General features: G+C 44.6%; 1 protein-coding gene across 9 annotated transcripts in view; it reads right to left on the bottom strand.

Annotated features, from left to right (window-relative positions):
* The window catches only part of ULK4 (unc-51 like kinase 4), a 421,715-nt gene that overhangs the window by 110,723 nt on the left and 283,774 nt on the right, over nt 1-27,218 (bottom strand). The window contains exon 33 of one of the 9 annotated variants that reach the window (XM_025189027.2): nt 12,120-12,319. The exons of the other annotated variants lie outside the window; for them this stretch is intronic. Within the exon in view, the coding sequence (XP_025044812.2) occupies nt 12,168-12,319 (152 nt within the window). The 3' untranslated portion in view covers nt 12,120-12,167. Of the gene's footprint in view, nt 1-12,119; nt 12,320-27,218 lie in introns of those variants that run through there. 9 annotated transcript variants of the gene reach the window in all.

Here is a 27,218-nt window from a genome sequence, read left to right as displayed (position 1 = left end):
ACAGACTGGCTAACCTTGTGAGGAGGGCTTTAAACTAGGTTCGACGGGGGCAGGTGAGCAAAGCCCACAGGTAAGTGCTGCATGTGCGGGACTGGGAGATGGGTTGGAAATGGGGGGGACTACGGCCTATAATGGCAAGGAGAAAGGAGGGTCAGGGCACAACAGGGAAGCAAGATCAAATCAGTATCTTAGATGCCTATATACAAATGCAAGAAGTATGGGTAATAAGCAGGAAGAACTGGAATTGCTAACCAATAAATACAACTATGATATCATTGGTATTACAGAAACCTGGTGGGATGGGTCGCATGATTGGAATGTTGGTATGGAAGGGTACGGCTTGCTCAGGAAGGACAGACAGGGAAAAAAGGGAGGAGGGGTTGCCTTGTATATTAAAAATGTACACACTTGGACTGAAGTGGAGATGAACGTAGGAGATAGCCGTGTAGAGAGTCTCTGGGTTAAGCTAAAAGGAGTAAAAAACGAGGGTGATATCATGCTAGGAGTCTACTACAGGCCACCTAGCCAGGTGGAAGAGGTGGATGAGGCTTTTTTTAAACAATTAACAAAACTATGCAAAGCCCAAGATTTGGTGGTGATGGGGGACTTCAACTATCCAGACATATGTTGGGAAACTAACACAGCGAGGCACAGGCTATCCAATAAGTTTCTGGACTGCATTGGAGACAACTTTCTGTTTCAGAAGGTTGAAAAAGCTACCAGAGGAGAAGCTGTTCTGGATTTGGTTTTAACAAATAGGGAGGAACTAGTTGAGAACTTGAAAGTGGAAGACAGTATAGGGGACAGTGATCACGAAATAATAGAGTTCATGATCTTAAGGAAAGGTAGAAGGGAGACCAGCACAATTGAGGTAATGGATTTCAGGAAGGCAGATTTTGATAAGCTCAGAGAACTTGTAGGTAAGGTCCCATGGGAAGCAAGACTGAAGGGAAAAACAACTGAGGAGAGTTGGAAGTATTTCAAAGGGACGTTGTTAAGGGCCCAAAAGCAAACAATTCCGCTGTGTAGGAAAGATAGAAAATATGGCAAAAGACCAGCTTGGCTTAACAAGGAGATCTTGCATGATCTCAAAATAAAAAAGGAGTCATATAAAAAATGGAAACTAGAACAAATAACAAAGGATGAATATAGGCAAGCAACACGGGAATGCAGGGGCAAGATTAGAAAGGCACAAAATGAGATCAAACTAGCTACAGGCATAAAGGGAAACAAGACGACCTTTTATAAATACATTAAAAGCAAGAGGAAGACCAAGGACAGGGTAGGCACACTGCTTAGTGAGGAGGGAGAAGCAGTAACAGGAAACTTGGAAATGGCGGAGATGCTCAATGACTTCTTTGTTTCGGTCTTCACCGAGAAGTCTGGAGGTGTGCCTAACGTAGTGAATACAAGCAGAGAGAGGGTAAGTTTAGAAGATAGGATACACAAAGAACAAGTTAAAAATCACTTAGGAAAGTTAGATGTCAGCAAGTCAGCAGGTCCTGATGAAATGCATCCCAGGATACTCAAGGAGCTGATAGAGGAAGTATCTGAGCCTTTAGCTATGATCTTTGAAAAATCATGGCAGACAGGGGAGATTCCAGAAGACTGGAAAAGGGCAAATATTGTGCCCATCAATAAAAAGGGGAATAAGAACAACCCAGGAAACTACAGACCGGTCAGTTTAACGTCTGTCCCAGGGAAGATAATGGAGCAGGTAATTAAGGAAATCATATGCAAACACTTGGAAGGTAATAAAGTGATAGGGAATAGCCAGCATGGGTTTATGAAGAACAAGTCATGCCAAACTAATCTGATAGCTTTCTTTGATAAGATAACGAGCCTTGTGGATAAGGGAGAAGCGGTGGATGTCATATACCTAGACTTTAGTAAGGCATTTGATACGGTCTCGCATGATATTCTTATTGATAAACTAGGCAAATATAACTTAGATAGGGCCACGATAAGGTGGGTGTATAATTGGCTGGATAACCGTAGTCAGAGAGTTGTTGTTAACGGTTTTAAATCCTGCTGGAAAGGGATAGCAAGTGGAGTTCCTCAAGGGTCTGTTTTTGGGACCCGTACTGTTCAATATCTTCATCAATGATGTAGATATTGGGATAGAGAGTACGCTTATTAAGTTTGCAGATGATACCAAACTGGGTGGGGTTGCGACTTCTTTGGAGGATAGGGACATAATTCAAAATGACCTTAGCAAGTTAGAGAAATGGTCAGAGGTAAACAGGATGAGGTTTAATAAAGAGAAATGCAAAGTGCTCCACTTAGGAAGGAACAATCAGTTCCATACATACAAGATGGGAAGCGACTGTCTAGGAAGGAGCATGGCGGAAAGGGATCTAGGGGTCATAGTGGACCACAAGTTGAATATGAGTCAACAGTGTGATGCTGTTGCAAAAAAAGCAAATATGATTTTAGGTTGTATCAACAGGTGTGTTGTAAGCAAAACTCGTGAAGTCATTCTGCCGCTCTACTCTGCACTAGTTAGGCCTCAGCTGGAGTACTGTGTCCAGTTCTGGGTGCCACATTTCAAGAAAGATGTGGAGAAATTGGAAAGGGTACAGAGAAGAGCGACAAGAATGATTAAAGGTTTAGAGAACATGACCTATGAAGCCAGGCTTCATGAACTGGGCTTGTTTAGTTTGGAAAAAAGAAGATTAAGGGGGGACATGATAGCGGTTTTCAAATATCTAAAAGGGTGTCACAAGGAGGAAGGAGAAAATTTGTTCCTCTTGGTTTCTGAGGACAGGACAAGGAGTAATGGGCTTAAAGTGCAGCAGGGGAGGTTTAGATTGGACATTAGGAAAAAATTCCTAACTGTCAGGGTGGTCAAATATTGGAATAAATTGCCAAGGGAGGTGGTGGAATCTCCCTCTCTGGAGATATTTAAGAACAGGTTAGATAGACATCTGTCAGGGATGGTGTAGACGGAGCTTGGTCCTGCCTTGAGGGCGGGGGGCTGGACTCGATGACCTCTCGAGGTCCCTTCCAGTCCTATGATTCTATGATTCTACTAATGTAGTAGTACTAGCTCAAATTCTGTAAATACAGGAGACTTGTGCATTCTGTATTAGCAATGGTCACAAAGAGGGCATGGACCAGCATTCACATCCATTTCTTGTCAGCCTGGGAAGCTAGTGTTCCAACCAGTGTAAGAAATTTGGTGAAAAATTCTGGTCAAGTGTCACCTCAAGCACATTGCTCATGAACTAAGAAGAATGCTCATGAGAAGTGCATTGAAGTGTGCAGGGTCCATATTTCTCCTAAAGCTATGGCAGAGACCAAAAAATGGCACATGACTGTGGAAGTTTTAAAAACTGTCATGAAAATTATGGGATGGAGAAAATGGTATGGTTGGAATTTGGCCCTTAGATCCTAGAAACCATAGGGTGAATCACTGGTATCTCAAAAAGCATTGCAAAAATGTTCCACACGGTGCTGAGCTAGACACGAGCATAGGACACTCTACGATGCCTATTTGTAGTGAGTATGCACAGTGAAAATGAAAACATCCAAGTGTGTATTTGCATCAACTAAACTTTGTAGCATAGACATGCTTTATTCACAGGATGTGAGACTGCAAGATATAGGATGGAATGAAAAGGTCAAAAGTTACTGTCTATGGCAAAACACTCTTTGCTACACATGTTTTAAACATAACTGTAAAGAGCCACTGAAAAATACATTTGGATAACGTAATGTATTTAAGTCAGGAAATAGACCAATGTTGCTCATTTTATTATGAGTTTGCAATATTTAGTGTTTTTTCTTAAACCCTCAGTTTCTGGAGTCCTGCGGTCACAGGAGATTCTCAGCTTTCTATTTTTAAAAAAAGTTTCTAGTCCTTATTATTGTAAAGCAAAGCTTGAAAACATGGCCAACCACAGCAAGCTCAAAATGCTGAAGCCAAATAATGAACTCGTATATGTATCCATATAATTGTTTTTAAGCCTCTGTCTCATGACTTTGAAAGGCCATGGTTGGCAATACATGGACTATGAATATAATTATCAGGAAAATATTGCACATACCAAAACACATTTAGAGCTTATTTTATAAACCATCATTTTAAAAATAAATCTTTTCCCAAGTTTAATTATAACATTAATTATTAATGTTATAATTATAATATTATAGTCTATGTATTACCAACTATATACAATGGACAATTAAACCAACAAGTAAGTAAAAATAAAACTTATGGGGATCCTGACACTTCTGCATTTGAAAACAATCCCTTTAACCCACAACAGGGTTCCTCCCCGTCTTCTCTTCCTTCCTGGCTTCCCTGAGATAATTAAATACAAATTTATACTTTAAAATATTGTTAAGGGTTGGGATTGTTAAGGCGCACATTCCACTGTGTCTTTTTTAATATTTTTATACACTGCTTGCATTGTGGATTTGGTATCAGGCTAAACTTTGAATTTCCTGTTTTTTTATCTGCTTAAACAAGACTCTCAGCATTATTTCAGTCTAATCTTGAGCATTTAATTTCCTTCTTTTTAAAAAAAGCTTTGTTTCTGCTAGTCTGAATACTTCATGCAAAAATGATACTGTGCACAGGTATATTCAGATGATGTCACCACTATCCACCAAAAAGAAAAACAGTCATAATTGCATCCCTACACAATACAAAAAATGTGGTTTCTCTGTGCCTTTTCACCAGACTAAATTATAGCAAACCTAAGAAAACTATCCAATAAAAGTTGGTCCCTATCAAAGCAAGGTCTGCACACTTTAATGTAGGGAGATATCCAAGAACATCCTGTTTCTGCCTGTCTGTAACCACTAAACCTACTGACCACATCAAGCTGAATGAGTCACTCTTATTTCTTGATGGTTTATGCATAATCTCTAAGGGCATGTCTACACAGGAAGGTAAAAGTTGAATTAAGCTGCACAATTTGAGCTACATCCATTGTGTAGCTTAAGCTAAAATAGCTTAATCTGGTTTTTGGCTTCCTACATAGCAGGAAGTTGAAGGAAAAACACTCTTCCTTTGACTTTCCTGTAACCGTCATTTTATGAGGAGTAAGGGGTCAGAGTAAGACATTCTCCAGCTCGCCATTATTTCAAAACAATAGCTTGCATTGTAGACATGTTCTTTGTTATTTCGGAATAACAACAGTTATCCTGAAATAATACTGCTGTGTAGACACAGCCTACGTGACTGCCTTAAATGTTAGTGCTGAGACAGTCTCTTTCAAATGCAGATATAGTATGGGCAGTCAAGACATAATAAACAGCAGCAGCGCTGCAGTGAGAGCATTAAGACGGAATGAATAAGAATCAACAAAATAAAAAAAACCTCAATTATATAATTTTGGAACAGTGCTGAGCACTGGACAAAAATCAGTCACAAACTATGATTTCATTTAAAGATAAGGACTACAAACCAGAAATACAAGCCAATATGAAAAATGTTCCATTACAATTAGAGTTTAAAAATACACTGAGGATTTTAAAGGAATTTTGATTAGGTCCCAAAGTGGTTTAAAAAAGATTATTTAAAATATAACACTTTATAAAACACAATATAGCAGTATTTCTTTCAAACTACACAGAAACCCATGACCACATTATATTAAAAATCTCTGCATAGAAATTATCAGTGGTCTGTATAAATGGCTTTGCTTTTCCTGTAAGCCCAAACAATTGTGGATTCTACAAAATGATGCTGGAACCTATTTTGGATCTTGTACTTTTCCACTCAAGGTGAGAAAAGTTTGAACTCAACACAAAGAATTCCTGACTTGGGCAAAGGGGATATAAAGGTGGGAAACCAAACAATAGAGCAGGGGTGGGGAACATTTTTTGGGTTGGAGCCACTGACCCACAGAAAAAAAATCAGTCAGGGGCCACACACAACAGAGAAGCAACAGAACAAAACAAATTCCTCAATGAGGTAGCCTCCAACTGTGAAAGACATTCTCCATATTCCTGTCACACACCATAGCCTTTGGGGGCTCAGACTAGTAGATTTTGAGTGCTCAAGCCATGTAGGGGAGAGTGGGGGGGCTGTAGCACCAGCGCAGGCTCAGCAATGCTGGGGGAGAGCTCCAAGCTGCCAGGACCGGATCCAGGCAAGCTGGGGACCATATTCAGCTCCCCGACCTTAGATTCCTTTTAATTAAAAGATAGGGTTTCATCTTATACCCCAGCGCCCCTCCGCCTCCTTTGCTCCCGGTGTCCCTGGTCTGCTGGAGATGGTCCCCAGCAGACCAGAGGCACCGGGAGCAAAGCCGCCAGGAGCGCCTGGGCTGCCCCCCCCCCCCCCCCGCCGGAGCCCCTCCGCGGCTTTGAAAGCCTCGGGGGAAGCCGGCGGGGGGGGGGGGGCATCCCAGGCGCGCATGGGCTGCCCCCCCGCCGGAGCCCCTCCGCGGCTTTGAAAGCCTGGGGGAAGCCGGCGGCGGGGCATCCCAGGCGCGCATGGGCTGCCCCCCCGCCGGAGCCCCTCCGCGGCTTTGAAAGCCTCGGGGGAAGCCGGCGGCGGGGCATCCCAGGCGCGCATGGGCTGCCCCCCCGCCGGAGCCCCTCCGCGCCGCCGCGGAGGGGCTCCGGCGGGGGGGCAGCCCAGGCGCGCCTGGGATGCCCCGCCGCCGGCTTCCCCCGAGGCTTTCAAAGCCGCGGAGGGGCTCCGGCGGGGGGGGCAGCCCAGGCGCGCCTGGGATGCCCCGCCGCCGGCTTCCCCCGAGGCTTTCAAAGCCGCGGAGGGGCTCCGGCGGGGGGGGGGCAGCCCAGGCGCGCCTGGGATGCCCCGCCGCCGGCTTCCCCCGAGGCTTTCAAAGCCGCGGAGGGGCTCCGGCGGGGGGGGGCAGCCCAGGCGCGCCTGGGATGCCCCGCCGCTGGCTTCCCCCGAGGCTTTCAAAGCCGCGGAGGGGCTCCGGCGGCAGGGCATCCGGCGTACAAGACGACCCCCGATTTTTGGGGGATGTTTTTTAACATCAGAGGTCGTCTTGTACGCCGGAATATACGGTACCAAACTCCAAGTAAGTAATTTCAAAATAAGCCCCCCAAGGTCTAATTTATAAGCAGAGCATCTATACTACTAACCCCATTATTATGAAATAATGGACCACGGAATTTGAAACCTGTACTCTCGCTTTTCAACAAAAGTAATGCTAATTCCAAAACAATTATTTCAAAATAATGGTATTATGTACGCTCCAGTACTGGTGTTTCAAAATAATGACTCCACAAAATAATTCAAACAAATTACTCCCCAGTGCTTCCTGGGGCTCTAAGTTTGAGGTAGCACATCCACATTAAAAGAGCCTGCCTCAGACTAATTTTGAGGCTTCCCCATATTTGAACATGCTATGTTAAATCGAGAGTCACTAAGTCAAATTTAGTAACTTTGAAATAATTTCTAGTGTAGACATGGCCCAAGAGACTCCCACTTACCACCGAAGAAGCCTGCTGGAAACATCTAAAACTGAACAGGGGAAAGGATCAGGCCTGAGTTAGGACGTTGCTTCGCTTGTGGAAAAGATTATTAGAATTATTGTTAGGATAAGAATTTGCATGTAATTAGTTTTAGTGTATTAGGCTTGCCATGTTTTGTTTATTTTGACATAATGCACTTTGATCTGTCTGTTTTCACTTAATTCCTACTTTTTAAACCTAATAAAACACTTTTGTTTGCTATCAAGCCCAGTGTAAATAACTATTACCTGGGGAAGCAACCATTGTGTCTCTCTCTCTCAGACAGAGAATATCTTATGACCTTTCTCTGTGTAAAACTTTTATATAGAGTAGGATGGATTTATTTGAAGTTTTGGTTGTGTTCTTGGATGCTGTTAAGGCCCTAAAGCTGAGCCCAGCCAGAGCTGAGCTGCTTCAGAGTCTATATGCTCTGCTGTAGGACTGTTATCCCAACTCTGTGCAGGACAGGGTGGTAAGGCACCCCAGATGACAGGTATGCAGGCTCAGTGGCATGATCAGAACACTGGTCGACAGCCCCAAGGAGACCCCTGTGGTTAAACCCATCAAATACATACATTAGACACACATATATTTTAATAAGGACATTTTATATATTTAAATGTCTTAGGAAAATAAAACACACAAAATTTTACTAAAATAATATGTAAAATAAAGCTCGTACCTAAAGCATTCCCTGACACTTTGTATGATTCATACGATTTAGTTCAAAATCAGACAGTTTCCATAAAAGGGAGTGGATGAGTTTAGAGAATAAAATTCTAAAAGAAGAATATTTTAGTCACATGAAGAATCATTTAAAAGACATGTTTTTATACCTAATTTTTAAAAATGCTTATTGTGAAGACTTTCCATAAAATTTGGTAACTATGTAAAATTGATAAATTAAATGCTCCATTCATCTATGATATTTCGGAAGGAGCCTAAATATTTGCATTCAGAAAGTGTATACACCACATTTCTGATCAACAATCAGGAGAAACATCTTTCTTCTATAATGCATTTCAATAGTTTATTTAAAAGTAGAGTGGTCAGTGAATCAAAAGCCTAAATCCAAGCTGTCCTGAAATTTGGGAAATACTGGATCCAGGATCTGATCTCTATAGGTTGGACACATATCTAGTTTAGAGTTAAAGTGGAGTGAACTGTGGGAGATGGTTCCAGGGAGAACAGCTGTAAACTGTGGATTAAACAAGCCTTAGCTGGCATTGACTCAGACCCCACTAGGGTGTGTGTGGGTATGCATAGTGACATAATGTTTCAAGGTTTCTCTCTTAAAATTCAGCATTTCTAGTTTAAAGAGCTCAGCAGAACCTCATTAATTCGTTCATTGCAGATTGCTTACTCTGCTAATTTGCAGAGTTCAGCAAGCAAGCACACAATTAAAAAATAAAATAGAATGGATCATAAAATGTACTTTGTTCATTTATGTTTAACAAGCAAAGCTGGGTTTTAATTATTACGATAATACTTCACAGTACACTAATAAATGTACTGGCATATTTAGTAAAAGTAATAAAATCTTAGTAATACCAGAACACAGTGCAACTCTCTCCTATTAAATCTTTGCAGAAAAATGAGATAAGAATGCTGAATTTTGTGTGTGAGAGAATTATCAACATACAGATTAGCAAAATTAGAATTAAGATGGAAACTGTTCTAATTATAATTCCAATTTCATTATCTGATATAGAGGGATAGGAATTTTGGGTGCTTCGTTTTCCATCACCATTTTAAAGAGTAAGATTTTTTACTTATATAGGATAGCCATTCTACTCCTGCCAAAAAGTGACTTCTACAATGGATCGAATGCTCAACTTCTACTGCTTTATGAATGTGGACTATGATGATCATCCCTGACAAAAGCGACGAGGAGTCCTGTGGCACCTTATAGACTAACTGAAGTGTAGGAGCATAAGCTTTCATGGGCAAAGACCCACTTCGTCAGATGCATGTAGTGGAAATTTCCAGAGGCAGGTATAAATATGCAGGCCAGGATCAGGCTGGAGATGATGAGGTGGATCCAATCAAGGAGGATGAGGCCCACTTCTAGCAGCTGATCTGGAGGTGTGAATTCCAAGAGAGCAGAAGCTGCTTTTGTAGTTACTGAGCCATTCACAGTCTTTGTTTAATCCAGAGTTGATTGTGTCAAACTTAAAGATGAACTGTAGCTCAGCAGTTTCTCTTTGAAGTCTGGTCCTGAAGTTTTTTTGCTGCAGGATGGCTACTTTTAGATCTGCAATTGTGTGTCCAGGAAGATTGAAGTGTTCCCCTACAGGTTTTTGTATGTTGCCATTCCTAATATCAGATTTGTGTCCATTGATTCTTTTACGTAGGGACTGTCCAGTTTGGCCGATGTATATAGCAGTGGGGCATTGTTGGCACATGATGGCATATATTACGTTGGTAGATGTGCAGGAGAATGTACCAGTGACAGTATGGCTGATCTGGTTAGGTCCTGTGATGGTGTTGCTGGTGTATATATGTGGGCAGAGTTGGCACCGAGGTTTGTTGCAAGGATTGGTTCCTGAGTTCGAGTTATTATGGTGCGGTGTGTAGTTGCTGGTGAGAATATACTTCAGGTTGGCGGGTTGTCTGTGGGCAAGGACCGGCCTACCTCCCAAGGCCTGTGAAAGCGAGGGATCATTGTCTGGGATGGGTTGTAGATCACTAATGATGAGTTGGAGAGGTTTTAGCTGGGGACTGTAGGTGATGGCCAGTGGTGTTCTGTTGGTTTCTTTCTTGGGCTTGTCCCGTAGCAGGAGGCTTCTGGGTACACGTCTGGCTCTGTCGATCTGTCTCCTCACTTCCTCGTGTGGGTATCGCAGTTTACAGAATGCTTGTTGAAGATCTTGTAGGTGTAGGTCTCTGTCTGAGGGGTTGGAGCATATGCGGTTGTACCTCAGTGCTAGGCTGTAAACAATGGATCGTGTGGTGTGTCCGGGATGGAAACTGGAGGCATGCAGGTAAGTATAGCAGTCGGTAGGTTTTCGGTATAGGGTGGTATTGATATGACACACAATTGCAGATCTAAAAGTAGCCATCCTGCAGCAAAAAAACTTCAGGACCAGACTTCAAAGAGAAACTGCTGAGCTACAGTTCATCTTTAAGTTTGACACAATCAACTCTGGATTAAACAAAGACTGTGAATGGCTCGCTAACTACAAAAGCAGCTTCTGCTCTCTTGGAATTCACACCTCCAGATCAGCTGCTAGAAGTGGGCCTCATCCTCCTTGATTGGATCCACCTCATCATCTCCAGCCTGATCCTGGCCTGCATATTTATACCTGCCTCTGGAAATTTCCACTACATGCATCTGACGAAGTGGGTCTTTGCCCATGAAAGCTTATGCTCCTATACTTCAGTTAGTCTATAAGGTGCCACAGGACTCCTCGTCGCTTTTGCAGATTCAAACTAACACGGCTACCCCTCTGATCCCTGACAAATCTCTTCAAAAGATACAAACAATCTTTTTGTCTTTGGTACAGAAATTAATCTAGTAAACTGTGCAATTACAGTCATAGAATCATAGAAATGCAGAGTTGGAAGGGGTCTCAAGAAGCCATCAAGTCTAGCCCTTTCGTGCCATGGCAGCATCCAGTAAACCTAGAGCAGGGCTACTCAACTTTGGAAGCTATGGGGGGAGGGAGGAGGCACAATGATACTCACAGCACATACTGAAGGCCACAGCTTAAGCGTGGTTGCATATACATGCAAATATATATGCAAATAGCTTCTTTCACACTGACGGGCATGATTACAAAAGTGAAGGCAAGACTACACAACACACAGGCCCCATTTAAGTCAGTTCTGCTGATATTAATAAAACACAATATTTACCCGATTTCCATATGACAGCACTTTTAATGAGCAACGATAGTCCAGGAATTTAACTACTAAAATACATATCAACAGAAGACCATTATATTGATTACTTTTTTGTTTTGGTTCCCACTCATGGGCCACTTGTTGAGCCCCATGTAAGCCCAAACTGCACTGTGGGCTGCAAACAAGCTGTGGGCCCGCAGATTGAGTAGCCCTGGTCTAGACCATTCCAGACATGTATTGCTCTAATCTGTTGTTAAAATCTTCCAATGATGGGGATTTGAAAGGTTCCCTGACAACAGGGGTGGGAAACCTTTTCTGGGTTGGGGGCCACTGACCCACAGACAAATCAGTTGGGGGCTGCACACAAGTCAGAAGCAAGGAAAAAACAAAAAACAAACACTCACTGATTGAGAAGGAGAAACATTCCCCAAATTCCCCTCACACACCAGAGTTTAGGAGGCAGCCACGCCAATAGATTGTGTGTGCTCCAGTCCTGTGGTGGAAATGGCAGGAAGCGGGGGAGCTGGAGTGCCAGCACAGGCTCCCCAATGCTGGGAGGAACCCTGAGCTCTTGGGGCTGGATCCACACAAGCCAGGGACTGCATCTGGATCCCAAGCCTGAGGTTCCTCACCCCTGCCTTAGAAGCTAATTCCAGAGCTTAACTACATTTATAGTTGCAGAGTTGCCCTGGAATCTAACCTTAATCTCTCTTGCTGTAGACTAAAATGATTACTTCTTATCCTACACTCAGCAGACATGGGCAACAATTAATCACTATCCTTGTTATAGGAGCTCTTAATATATTTGAAGACTGTTATCAATTCCCCCCTCAATCATCTTTTCCAAGACAAAACATGTCTAGTTTTGTTAACCTTTACTCATAGGTCAGATTTTCTAAACCACTTATGATTTTTGTTACTCTCATCTGGACTCTCTTCAGTTTGTTCACATCTTTCTTCAAGTGTGGCAGAATTGGATACAGTGCTCCAGCAGAGACATCAGTGCTGAGTAGAGCAGGACAATTACCTGTGTTCAATATGACACTCTTGTTAATGAACTGCAGAATTACATTCACCTTGTTTGCAGCTGCATCACATTGTTAGGCTCATATTCAATTTGTGATCTATAAGAATGGCCATACTAGTTCATACAAAGCTCTATCTAGCCCAAAAATGGCCAATGAACATTTACAGCTTCTGGCAAAGAGAGGCTAGAGCTGTGGTCACCAACTGGTTGCTCGCGAGCTACTGGTCGATCTCGAGGCCTCGACCAGTCGCTCGTGAGGTGTCCTGTCAGCCCCGCCCCCATTTCCCTCCCACCCCCCAGAAGCCCCACTACTTACCTTGAGAGAAGACAGAGGTAGTGTCAGCTTCCGGCACGCAGGGGTTTGGCCCCGGGGCTTCCCGGCGCGGGGAGGGGGTTGGCGCCAGGACAAGCGCCCGCGAGGCTTCCCTGCGCGGGTCGGCCCCCTGGGCAGGCGCGCGTAAGGCTTTCCTGCGCGGGGGGATTGACCCCAGGGCAGACGCGCAACGCACGCGGGGCTTTCCTGAGTGGAGGGGGGAATTGACCCCGGGGCAGGCGCTCGCGCGCGCGGGGCTTTCCTGCACGGGGGGGTTGGCCCCGGGGCAGGTGAGTGTGCAAGGCTTCTCTGGGGGGGTGTCGGCCCCGGGGCAGGCATGCACTGGTTTCTGGGGAGGGGGGAATGCTGGGAGGAGAGAGATGCAGGGGACTCTCTGCCTCCACTGGCATCCCACTCCCCTGTCCTCAACTACAGAATGCTGTCCCCACTCCCCGCAATCTGTCCCCAGCTACAGAACTGTCCCCACTCCCGTCCCCAACTACAGAATGCTGTCCCCATTTCTGTCCCCACTCCCCGAACTCTGTCCCCAACTACAGAATGCTGTCCCCATTGGCGTCCCCACTCCTATCTCCACTCCCCGAACTCTGTCCCCACTGGCTCTCTGTCCCCTGCTGCAGAATCCTGTCCTCTGCCCTCCCATCACCCTGTTCCCTCTTCCCTGCCCCCGGCCACAGTACTCTGTCCCCACAAAATGTATAATTATAAATGCTTCATTTTAGATTTAAATAGCATGAATAAAAACCAGACCATTTATTTCATAACTATAAACACGTGATTTTAATTGTATGTATCGCATAATTTAAAAATAAACTGTTTATCAGAGTGTGTAAATAAGGGCTGGGGATAGCAAGTGATGGACAGGAGGAGAATAGAGAAGGTGGGGCTTCAAGGAAGGGGCGGGGCTTCAAGGAAGGGGCGGGGCTTCAAGGAAGGGGCGGGGCTTCAAGGAAGGGGCGGGGCTTCAAGGAAGGGGCGGGGCAGTAGATCTTTGCCTGTTCTGAGATTTAAAAAGTGATCTTGGGTGTAAAAAGGTTGGAGACCACTGGGCTAGAGACATCATCCCTGCCCATGCTGGCTAATAGGCATTGATGGACCTAACCTTACTAACATTAAGATATATCACATCCTATCCAGCAAGCTAGTAAAACTATCAAAAAAGGAAATTAGATTGGTTTGGCATGATTGTGTTCTTGATAATAGTCAATAACCTAGAAATGTATCGTTTTCTTATGCTCTAATAATAATTATTGCTTAATGATTTGTTACACTATTATTCCAGGTATTGAAGTAACACTGAATAGTCTATAAATGCTTGAGTCCTTTTTATTGCCCTTTTATATGATATGATTTAAAAGTTTATTTTTCACAAAAATGTATTTATTTGAAGTACAACTGTGTGCCTGCATGCACATTCTTCTTTAAAAATTTTTTTGAAAAAGGTTTGAGCTATAATGTTTCAGTCTAGATCTAAATACCCCAAAGTGTACAGTATTGAACAATGGAGTGTAAATAACCTATAGTTGGTGTGGTGTTGGGTGTAGTGACAAAAATGGGTCACTGACAGAGTGACTTTCTTTACAGTATGTTTCCTTGTCTTCATTATATTTTACATTATTATTATAAATGTGAGTATTAGAAAGCAAAGTTATTCACCTTGGGTGCACTAACTCTCATTCTTTGAGATGTGTGTCCCCGTGGGTGCTCCACTACAGGTGCTGAGCTTGCCCCGGTGCTGCAGAACAGAGATTTTTGCCGTAGCAGTATTCAGCTGGACCGCACATGCGCAGAGGCATCTCATGACATTCGCGCTCCTTTGTGTGGTCTGGCTCCCGCCAGTTCCTCGAAGCTGCCTCAGAATCTGGAAGACACAGGGAAAAGAAAGATTCCGAAGCGGAGAGAAGGGCGGGTAGTGGAGCACCCACAGGGACACACATCTCAAAGAATGACAGTTACTGCACCAAAGTGAGTAACTTCGCTTTCTTCTTCGAGTGATGTCCCCATGGGTGCTCCACTGTAGGTGACTAAGCAGCAATACTCCGATGTAGCAGGAAGATGGGACTCGGAGTCCCAATTTGTCCACTGATGAGAGCATTGGTGATGCTACTGAGGTATCTGAGAGCCATCTCTGCTGTATTGCGTAATGTTTTACAAACGAGCCATGCGATGACCATGTGGCTGCTCTACAAATGTCTTTAAAGGAAACACTCTTGAGAAAGGCTGTTGACGCCACCATCGCTCTCATGGGCTGTGTCCAGACTCAGGGTTTTTTTCGAAAAAAGTAGCCTTTTTTCGAAAAAACCTCACCTGCGTCTAGACTGCAGCCGCGTTCTTTCGAAATTAAATCGAAAGAACGCGGCTTTTCTTTCGATGGCGGTAAACCTCAATTTACGAGGAAGAACGCCTTCTTTCGAAAGTTCCTCTTTCGAAAGAAGGCGTTCTTCAATGTAAATAGGGCTTCTTCGAAAGACAGCATCCAGACTCACTGGATGCTTTCTTTCGAAAAAGCAAGCCGCTTTTTCGAAAGTTCAACGTGCAGTCTAGACGCTCTCTTTCGAAAGAGGCTTGCAGTCTAGACATAGCCATGGTGTGTGCCTTAGGTTGCGTTGGAAGAGGTACACATCTGGTAGCGTAACACTCTGTTATACAAGCGATTATAATTTTTGAGATGCACTGAGACGATATTGGCTGTCCTTTCGAATGCTCGGCTAGGGAAACAATGAATCGGTCTGATTTTCTGAAGGGTCTCATGCATTCTGTATAAAACGCAGGAGCTCTACGGACATAGAGCATGTGGAGAGATGCTTCACACAATGAAGAGTGAGGTTTTGGATAGAAGGATGGGAGGATAATTGGTTCGTTGACCTGAAAGGTCGAATAGACTTTGGGGATGAATGCTGGGTGAAACCTTAAAACTACTCCATTTGTTTTGAAAATGGTATATGGTAGTACGGCCATGAGCGCCAATAACTCGCCGACCCTTCATGCTGATGTAATGGCAAGGAGGAAAACCACCTTCATAGTAAATATCTTTAGCGGTTCAGTAGCCAACGGTTTGAATGGTGGTGTGGTTAGAGCCTCAAGTAATATATCTAGGTTCCATGCTGGAGGAACGGGTTTGCGAGGGGGGCTTAAATTCATAAGGCCCTTCATGAATCTCTTGGTAATTGGATGGGTGCATAGGGAGGTGCCTTCAATAGGTTGTCTGAAAGCGGAATCGCCATGAGGGGCACTCAGAGAAGCTAAAGTTAACCCCGTGTGTTTTAGGTACAGCAAGTAGTTGAGGATCACGTGAAGTGGAGCTGAATGAGGGAGGAGCTGCTGTGTGGAACACCATGAGACGAACCTGCGCCATTTTGAAAAGTAAATGGCTCTGTTCGTTTGTCTTCTACTGTGGATTAGTATCTCTCTGACTTGTGTATTCGGAAGGACTGAGCCAACCAGATGCCATGCAGTGAGCTGCAAGGTGTGTATCTGGGGATGTTGCAGTGACCCTTGGTTCTGAGTGAGAAGGTTCAGGAGGGCTGGAAATGGGTAAGGTCTGCATGGTGACATGTGTCTAAGGAAGGGGAACCAGTGTTGATGCGCCCATGCTGGTGCTATTAGTATGACTGAGGCACTGTCCGTTTTGACTTTTTGCAGTACTTTGAGAATAAGAACTGTGGGTGGAAAGGCATACAGGAGAGGCTCGTTCCAATCGAGGAGAAACACGTCGCCCAGAGAGCTGGGACCGAGTCCGGCCCTGGAGCAGTATTTTCGGCATTTCCTGTGGCAAAAAGATCTATGAGGGGAGTGCCCCAACGTCAGAAGAGAAGGTGGAGGACTCTGTCATGAAGCTCCCATTAGTGATCTGGCACGAAGTGCCTGCTCAGAAAATCTGCCGCAATGTTCGTGACGCCAGGTAAGTAGGATGCCACAGGTGTGATACCATGTTGAACGCATCAGTTTCAAAGACAGATTGCCTCCGCGTATAGGGAGTGGGAACGGGCTCCACCTTGGCAGCTGATATAATACATTGCTGTGACATTGTCTGAGATAATTTTTACCATGGTATTGCCAATGTGACTGTGGAAATACCTGCAGGAGTTGAAGACTGCCCAGAGTTCCAAAAGATTTATGTGAAGCCGTGTCTTGCCAGGTGACCATCAGCCCTGAGTGGATATGGTACCCATTTGTGCTCTCCACCAAAGAAGGGAGGCGTCAGTGGTGATATGACGAGAGGGTTGCTGCTGGTGAACGGGCATGCCGTGGAGAAGATTTATGCGGGCCATCCACCAATTGAGGGACTATAGGACAGATTGTGCGGGACGTCACTGATCTATACACGTCATGCTTTGTGTGGTTGTATACCAACGCTAGCCAGTATTGTAGGCTGCGAAAGTGTAGTCTGGCATGGCAAACCACATACATTGTGGCAGCCATGTGGCCCATGAGCTTCAAACAAGTGATTATCTGGACAGTAGGACTGCCTCGAACAAGTTCTATCAAATTCTGAATAGACTGAAACCTCTGGAGGCGTAAGTATGCTCTTGCAGTGACTGCAACTAGCCGGGCACTGATGAATTCCAGCTCCTGAGTCGGATGAAAAATGGACTTTGGTTCGTTGATTAGTAGTCCGAGGGTATGGAAGGTTTTTGTGGTAGTGTGGATCATGTCCAGAACTTCAGTGAATGACTGACTTCAATAAGTAGTCGTCGAGGTACGGGAATATAATCACTCCTTCTCGATGAAGGTGTGTTGTGATTACCACCAGGATTTTTTAGAATATCCTGGGGGCAGTGGAGAGGCCAAAGGGTAAGACCTTGTATTGGAAGTGGTCCATGCCAATTGTGAACCATAGGAAACTCCTGTGTGCTGGATGGATTGTGACATGAAAATACGTGTCCCGGAGGTTGAGGGCAGCACACTAGTCGTCGCAATCCAATGCAGGTATTATAGAGGCAAGGGTCACCATTTTGAATCATTGCTTTTGAAGAAACTTGTTTAATTTCCGGAGGTCCAATATCGGTCGCCACCCGCCCGACTTCTTTTGAGTGAGAAAATAATGGTAGTAAAAAGCCCCTCCCTTTGAACTCGTGTGGAACTCTTTCCACTGCACCTATGAAGAGTAGATGGTCAACTTCAGTGCACAGCAAGTCCTCTTGAGATGGGTCCCTGAAGAGGGACTGGGTGGGGAGAGAGTGGTAGGGGGTGTGGCGAGGAAGGTTATGGAATAACCCGACTAAACTATTTCCAACACCCACTTGTCTGTAGTGATGGAGGCCCATTGGTGGTAAAAGGACCTCAGATGGTGGGGTGGAACAAGTGAGTGCGATGACCTTTGCCAATGTGGGAGACTGCGTACCCTCGACCGAGGAGTCAAACCTGCTGCTTGTTCAGTGGGGTCTGCATACGGTTCCCCTGGTTTCAATGCCACTGAGGTCTTTGACACATAATTGTTGATCAAGGGCACACTGTTGATGCTACCACTGTTGCCTAATGAACGAATAATCTTAGCATCGTTGGTAAGGGGGGTAAGGACGTCTTCTGTATGGCGGGGTATACATCCCCAATGGTCGGAGGGTCATGCTTGAATCTTTTGAAGAATGTAATACGCTGTCTGTATTTTCAGCAAATAGCTTGTTTCTGTCCTCTACCTTATTTTGTAGGTCCTTGGGTCCTTGGGCACTCCTGCCGATTGAAGGTATGAGGCTTGCCTCATGACTACTGCCGTAGCCGTCGACCAGGCTTCTGTATCCACCACGTCCATTGCTGGAGCGCTGTTCTCGCTGAAGTGTAACCCTCCTGCATGACTGCTTTTAGTATGGGCCTTTCTAACTCTGGTAGGCAGGGCCAGCTCTACGGAGCACAGGGCCCGATTCTGGGGGCAGGGCAGCACATGCCCTGTGTGCCCCAGGCAGCACGGCGCATGCACAATGCACCCAGGGGCCCACGCATGCGCAGTGCCCCGGGAGTACAAAGAGTTGGGCTGGGGATGGGTGAAGAGGAACTCCATCCCCTTAAGTGGCACAAAGTACTTCTTGTCAGTTTTCTTGCTGATAGGTGGTACTGAGGCTGGAGTTTGCCAGATTTCTTCGGCGACCTCACATATAGCCTCATCCAGGGATATGGCTATTTTGGACCTATGTTGGGGCTGGAGATTCTTGAGGAGACGATGTTGTTTCTCCTCTATTTCATCCTGCTGTATCTCCTGGCTTACTGCTACCCTCTTAAAGAGCCCTTGAAATTGCCTGAGGTGGTCAAGCGGTGAGATGTCTCCAGAAATGACGGCCTCATCCGGAGAAGAAGAGTGATCAGTGGGAGATATTTCTGGTGCATGCTCCTCCATAACAGAAAGTTGTGTCTCGTCCGGTTCCGATGGTTGGGGATGTGGCGATGCAGGTTGCCCCGGTGGAGTGAGAGGGGCTGGAATTGGAGAATGTCTAGATGATGTGCAGTCACAGTAGGATCTTCCATGAGACTGGGGTCTATACAGGCAGTCCCCGGGTTACGTACAAGATAGGGATTGTAGGTTTGTTCTTAAGTTGAATTTGTACGTAAGTCGGAACTGGTACATATTGTACCCGAGGTGTCCCCGATTCAGCCGCTGCTGAAACTGACCATCGGCTGACTACAGGAAGCCCGAGGCAGAGCTGCTTTGCCCCGGGCTTCCTGGAATCAGCCGCTGATCCGTTTCAGCAGCGGCTGACTTGGGGACACCTGGGGTAGAGCAGCTGGGGTGCTGCAAAGTTGGTCCTGTCCCAGGCGTCCAGATTCAGCTGCTTTTGAAACTGACCAGCAGCAGCTGAATCAGACACGCCTGGAGCAGAGCAGCTGGAGTGCTGCTGGGTTGGTCTGGTAGCGCCGACCCTTGGCGCGACGGGACCAACCCGGCAGCACCCCAGCTGCTCTTGGGGACGCCTGAGACAGAGCAGCTGGGGCGCTGCCGGGTAGGTCCCCGCAGAGCCGCACCTCGGCGCTGCGGGGACCAACCCGGCAGCACCCCAGCTGCTCTACCTCAGGTGTCCCCAAGTCAGCCGCTGCTGAAACTGATCAGCGGCTGATTCCAGGAAGCCCGGGACAGAGCAGCTCTGCCTCGGGCTTCCTGTAGTCAGCCGCTGGTCAGTTTCAGCAGCGGCTGACTTGGGGACGCCTGGGGCAGAGCAGCTGGGGTGCTGCTGGGTTGGTCCTGTAGCACCGCACCTCGGCGCTGTGGGACCAACCTGGCAACCCCCCAGCAGCTCTACCGCAGGCGTCGGCGAAAAAAGCCTGGTCTGCTGGGGGTGGGGGGGCACACTAGCTGCGCCCCCCCCCCCCAGCAGACCAGGGAGACACGGAGCGGCTTTTCTCGCCGCGGAGGAGGCGGGCGGCGGGACCGCAGCGCGTCTCGGCGGTCCCGCCGCCCGCATCCTCTGCGGCGAGAAAAGCTGCTCCGCATCTCCCTGGTCTGCTGGGAGGGAAGCACTCCCTGCGCCGCCGGAGGCGGCGACAGTGGGGGAGGCACCCCGCACTAGCTGTGCCCCCTCCCCCACGTTCGTAACTAGGGGTCTGACTTAAGTCAGATTGACGTAACCCGGGGTCTGCCTGTAGTGGTTTGAATGTCTGTGAGATGAGTAACGACAATAGTGATCATTGTGGTAGTAGAGTCTATCAAGCGGTGACCGCCTGTCCGAGCAAGTGTATTGAGTATGCTCCCAATGCCTTGTCAGCGGTGAGTGTGGAGAACGGGAACCGATATATGAGACTCTAGAGGATGCTGGAGACACGGAGAAGTGGCGGTGCTGGTAATATCCATGGGTATGTCTAAACTACATGGCTCCGTCGACGGAGCCATGTAGATTTGTTTGTTTGGCAAAGTCAAATAAAGCCGCGATTTAAATGATCGCGGCTTCATTTACATTTACATGGCTGCCGCGCTGAGCCGACAAACAGCTGATCAGGGGACGCTCCCCTGCCGACATCAAAGCCCTTTGTCGGCAGCCATGAGGAATAACGGGGCTGCCGACAAAGGGCTTTGATGTCAGCAGGGGAGCGTCCAGACTAGCGCGCTGAGTGGACAAACAGCTGATCAGCTGTTTGTTGGCTCAGCACGGCAGCCATGTAAATTTAAATGAAGCCGCGATCATGTAAATTTAAATGAAGCCCTAGGTCCCTGTGTGATACTAAGAATGGAGAGGGCAGCCTCTGGCATGGGGAGTATAGCGACCTGCACCAGCCCGCACTGAGAGCCTGTGGGGACAATGGTGCCAGTGGAGAAGGCAACGGTGCTGGTGAGAAAACCGGTGATTGAGAGTCAGAAGGACTTTGGTGATGAGGTGAACTTGGCGCAGAGTCCTTTGCCTTGGTGCCGCCCGCGCATGGAGCTGGTGCTGTTGGCACCAGTAGGGTGGAGCTCGGTGCTGAGGGGCGTGCCACAACGCAAGTCGGCGCCACCGGTACCAATGATAATCGCGGCACAGACAAATCCTTTGGTGCCAGAGGCTTGTAGACCATCAGTGCCGAGGTAGACCTCAATTCCGTTGTCGCTGCTGTACCCACTGGACTTTTGTTTTAGATGTCGCGGGAGTCTTTGAATGCCGTGTGGCAGTGCCTGAGCTACCCGGCTTGTTCCGAGTACTCAGTCTACTTTGTGACATAGTGGGTAGAGACCTGGTTGGTAACGCACTGGGTCTTTTGGGTGGAACGGTCATAGGGGATGAGGTCCTATGCTTCGGTGGCTGGTCTGAGAAGACCGAGCGCTCCAATCCTGCCAGTTGAAGAGCTTTGTCAAAAAGAATCATCCGGAGCCTCACCTCTGTCCCGTCATGCCCTTGCAGTCAACTTAGTACAATGTGGGCATTTCTGCGGGACATGAGTGACAACTCTAGCTCCCAGTCTAGAGCCTGGTTCTCAGTGCTGGAGTCTTATCCAGATCACCAATGGGATCCTTGTTGGCAGACACAGAAAAGCACAAACCTCTAAGTAAAGACTCCTAAGAAAGGCTTGACTAACCAATACTATAGGATACTGATTTGCACTGTTACTACATATGTAGATACATTTTTGTTGACTGTCAATCTTGCCAGGTTTGCTAAAATTAAATAAAACAATACAATTTCATTAAAAAAATAATAAACCAATTAAAATAATATTGTGATGGAAAATGAATCCCCATATTCACACCCCACACACTATAGTACAAAGATTATTACATTACATGTCTTGTGAGTTTTCAAATACCTCACTGATCAATAATGCTAAAATGCAGTAGCAACATCATTTATTAAGGTATGAACAAATTCTGAAATTATGATTGAAGTGTGTTTCCTAGATAAATCTGAGGAGGGGCTAAGACAGTTTCTTAAAGACAAATGGTAAGCCGATGTCCCAGCCTAATGTTAGGAAAATTGATGGGCCATCACCAAGACTATGTTTTAGTCACAGGTACTTTTAATAATAGTCATGGACAGGTAACGGGCCTGTGATCTGCACCCAGCTTTTACTATATACCACGGACTACATTTTGGGTGTACTGGGGGACTGCATGGCATGGGACCCCTCTGGTTTTGAGGCACAAGGGGGGGGGAGTGGCCTGAGTCTCCAATGTTGGTAAGAGGTTTGAGGGGTCGGAGCATGGCAGCCAGAGACTGTCAGTGTTGCTAAGGTGTGTGGGGGTGCAGAGACAGCCCCAGCTGTGCCTGGTGTAGCTGGACCAGGGGCTCATTGGCTGCTGCAGAAGTCATAGAGGTTCTAGAAAGTCATGGAACACATGACTTCCATCACCTGTGACAGATTCATAGCCTTACCCAACCTCCATCAAGTGGCAATTCTTTGGTAAGAGATCTGTTTCTTAATAAAGAAACAACATGAGGTGGTCTTCCACCAAACCTTTTGCCTCTTGGGCTTTGTGTATCCTAGCACTTTTGAGGAGTACGGGATCTTTCAAAAAAGGCTTTTCTTTTCAAAAGAACCATGTCTAGACCGTGGTTTCACTTTCAAAATAGTGTTTTTCGAAAAAACGCCATGATGCGATTATGCAAATGAAGCACAGGAAATTCAAATCCTGGCTTCATTTGCAATTTTTATGTGCTTAATTTATATCCCTCTTTTGAAAAGGGATGTTGTTTAGATGTACCCTGTCTGTAACTTTAAAAACTTTAAAAAAAATGACAATGAGTAGTCCTGTAGCTCCTTAGAGACTAACAAAAATATACGTATAGTATCATGAGCTTTTGTGGGCAAAACCAATTTCTTCAGATATCATTCACTGCACTCACAAAGATAAAAGCAGCAGCTTTCGAATGTGGGAGGAGTCCTGACCTGAAAGTTTGGTAAATGATGCTGTTGAAAGCATGTGGTGAAAAAACTTTGTTTTGAATCTAATATAATTTATTAAGTTAGATATTAGGAAGCATTTTTACCTGTATTTTCTTGTAACCATTTCTGACTTTTATGCTTCTTTACTTGTACTCATTTAAAATCTCTCTCTGTGTATTTCATGAACTTGTAATACTGTTTTATCTAATCTTTTGGGTTAAGTTAAATTGTCTGGGTAACTCCAGCTGGTGTACATTATTCCCTTAAAGGAATAACAGACTTTATTGTTTTGGATTGTTTAGAAGAGGTGTAGACATATATTACTTGGGAAAATCCAGGATTGCATGTGCTGCAGTATAACCAAGACAGGTGAGAACTAAAGAGTAACCCAAGTGTGGCTGATGGGCTGCAGTTACACACAGATAATGAGCAGGTGTTTTGCATGCTGACAGACTATTTGTGAATAGATGGGGGAGGGAGGAGCTAATTCAGCAAGGTATTATAAGGCACCCAGGCTTGCAGCACAGGGGTTATATAGCCCTTCACTGGTCTGGATAATACGTGGTATGTCACAAATACCATCTTCCCAAAGCCTAGAAATTTCAATTTCCAAAAAGGAAGATTGAATTTTTTTACATTTAAGTTTATTGTCAGGATTCACTATTATCATTAATAACATCCAGTAGCCTTTTTAGTAGTTTTTCAGTTGTAATTTTTGGAAACAGGTGTATTTCAGAAATATTCCACATTTTTCCATATTTAAGAAAGATCTCCAAAAGATAGTTATCTAAAGATCTCCTATATGCAAAACTTAGGTCTTTGGTGTTTTCCACAAACTCCTCAATTATCTATTTCTGTTCTAAAGGCAGCAGTTACAAATGTTCCAGTAAACAGTTTGATGGTCATAGACACCTATATTCTAAGTAATATTTATGTGCTGCTGGTGCTGAGATGTGCAATATATTTCACAAAATACTATATTTGTATTTAGATACTGACAGACATTAATCTTAAACCCTGTGATAACTGTCCAACATAATAAAATTATGGAACAACATTCCTACAATTTTTATAAGCTAGAAATCAGATACAATTACAAGATTTTCAAATAAAATAGTGGCTTTTATCTACAGAAGAAAGTATTTTAGTGGATTTCCTATAACAATTGAACCTTTGGGAAGAACCCTTCCTTAAAATCATCTCTATAACTTGATTAAGGTTTTATGCAGTGCTGGTTTGCTTGGGCAGATTTGTGTCTGATAAAGGAAGATTTAGTGATGGTTATCCCAAAAATTCCCACTGGAGACCACCCAGTTACACTAGTATGGATTTATTGATTGAGAAATTAACACTCCACTATATAAACAGAAACAGAAACTAAACTAAAGAGGATAGAGTTGCCACTAAAGGTTTAAACTAAAGGGGAATCATATCTCTCTCTCTCTCTCTCTCTCTCTCTCGCTCTCTCTCTCTCTCTCTCTCTCACACACACACACACACACAGAGGCATGGGCATGTAGATTCTGGAGGGTCTGTCTGCTCATCATGGCTGGGGAGCTGGTCAGGAAACAACTGGCTGCAGAAAGAGGAACTTTTCAGAAAGAGGGCTACTGCCATGTGCTCTCTCCTTTTATTGCCTTTGTACAACCCCTGTGACTCATCCACATTCATCACCAGAGAGCATGCCCAGATTTCCCTTGATCCAGCAGAGCAGCAGTCTCCTTAATTGGTCTGATGACTCATCATCAGGCTCCACCTGCTCAGCCTTGCAGTTTCTAATCCCAAACACACAATAGTCTCCACTCTCACACACACACATTCATATCTCAGGGGAGAATGCAGTTTAGAGCAAATTACAAGCAAAGTGGCGGAGACTTACAAAGATTACAAATACCAGAGGGGTTGCCCTGTTAATCTGAATCTGCATAAGCAACAAGAAGTCCTGTGGCACCTTATAGACTAACAGACTTATTGGAGCATATGCTCCAATAAGTCTGTTAGTCTATAAGGTGCCACAGGACTTCTCAAAGATTACTAAATTGCAAGGCTCAACAACCACCAATCTTACAGTAATTTCTCACTGTATAAAGCAAAGTTGCTGAGAGTTACAAAGCTTCAAGGTTTTATAAAGATTACAGAGTTGCAGAGTTTAAAAGGCAATGCAGCTGAAAATTTCAAAGCTTCAGAGAATCATTTACAAATCATCAGTAATGAAGTGACTTAGAAGATAATTGCCCCCCTCCCCACAGCAATGCAGTCAGTAGGAAGTTTTTGTCAGTCTTCAAGTCATGTGTTGGCAGGACCTTCCAGTTTACTGTATTTCCAGAAAATCCATGTGTAAAATCAAGTAATAGCTCAGGAAGAGGCTTTTATGCACCAGTAACCAGTATTTTGCACATTATTATACTACTAGGGGGCCGAATCCCATGCTCTCTATGCTTGCAAACTCCCCTCTATTTGTCCACAAAATTCTGTTGCATATCAGTAAAACTTTTTCATATATATAGAGAGAGATAAAAGTAGATGTTAATGGAAAACAAAGGCTGGATGGAGTTGTCAAATTAATGGCAAAAATAAGACAAAAATTATTCATTAGCAGACACAAATATGCTCATTTGTCAGATTATAAAATCCTTGGTGTCAACAAGATTTTCAGATATTTTTTATTTAATGCTCAGAAACATCAAGTCCTCAACAATTACCATGTGATTTAAACAGAGGAAGTTGCATCCTGGGATTAATTTAGCATTAGAATTCTTTTAGGGAAATAGGTTTTTTAATAACAGACTTTCTGTCGCATAAGGTTAAACCTTGATTATCTGTTTAAAAAATCCACACATGCCTCTGCATTGGCATCAACCTCCCTTTCTACCAAAATCCTTGAGAGTCTATATTCAAACTTTGAAAGCTGCCTTTTGGCCAAAACTTGAAAAATCCAGATATGAACAGTTTCAGAATTGGGATGCACTATTCAACTTTATGTCACAAACTGTTAGCATTCAAGAGCTTTTACACAAATTTAGCAGCACTATTTGCTTCAGCTTAGCCATCAAGAGTCTCTGGACAGAGTGATAAAGACCAATTAACCTTGGCTTCAGAGAACTCTCTAAAGCATTTAAACACTTCAAAATTACAGAAATAAATATAGTTGATTAATGTTCCCATAATTTTATACTTAGTAAAAGATAAGTACATGAACTTCATACATATTCCTATTGAAAAGTCACCCTCTCTAAGGCCACGTCTACACAGCAGGGCTACTGCCAAAATGGGCTATGCAACTTGAGCTATGTCAATTGTGTAGCTTAAGTCAAAATGGCTTATTTCGGCTTTTGGCGTGGTCTACACAACAAGAAGTTGAAAGAAGAACACTCTTCCTTCGAGTTCCCTTACTCCTCATGAAATTAGGGTTACAGGAGTCAGAGTAAGAAGTCCTCCAGCTCAACATTATTTTGACATTATGTCAAAATAACTGCTTGTAGTGTAGACATGGACTATGTTATTTTGGAATAAAGTCAGTTATTCCAAAATAACACTGGTGTGTAGGCGTACTCTAAGAGACATTAAATATGTATTCCTACTCCTCTTGGTCCATGCACATATCTATGTCAGAATCATGAACTCTGGGGTTTGAATACTCTAATTTTAAAACTATAGATTTTAAGAATTGTTGCAGCCGCTAGACCATTTGGCAACAGACACAATATCAGGTAAATGGAATCTGGCATTGGGCTAAATTGAATTTGAGACAAAAGACAGTTTGCTGGAATATTGATCATTATTAATTAATAAAAATTAATATGAAAATGAAGGTTAATGACTAGAAACTGGAGTCTTTTGAGATGAGTCTCTGAATATTTTTACTTGCTTGATCAAAGCACCTACACTGTATGCCATCAGAATCTTTGAAGACTAATGTCCACTGGGACCACTTACCCTTCCTGGCATGATTACAAACTGGAGAGTGGTCTCAAGCACCCTTTAGTTCCTCTAATCATCAAAGGTGAGGAAGTCTAGACAGCACACTGAATCTTCAATGTTTCTGTCCATCCACTTTTCTGCTCTGTGGGGAACTCCCTTTGTTTGCAGCCAGTCAGCCTCTCTCAAGAAAAAGAAGAACATGGAAATAATCTTCTCTCACAATGGCATGAGGACTACCTTATACCTTTTGTGTGCGAGTGAAGGGAAGCTCTCCAAGTCCTCAGAATTCTGTCTGACAGGCTGGCACTTAAACTTCATCCAGGGAGAAATTTGCTTACACATAAAAGTACAGTTTTTTTAAAATTTAAAGAT

The sequence above is a fragment of the Pelodiscus sinensis genome, chromosome 2 (genome assembly GCF_049634645.1).
Source record: "Pelodiscus sinensis isolate JC-2024 chromosome 2, ASM4963464v1, whole genome shotgun sequence".
Classification (NCBI taxonomy): domain Eukaryota; kingdom Metazoa; phylum Chordata; order Testudines; family Trionychidae; genus Pelodiscus; species Pelodiscus sinensis.
Note: the sequence above shows the minus strand (reverse complement) of the source record. Positions and strands in the feature narration are given on the sequence as shown.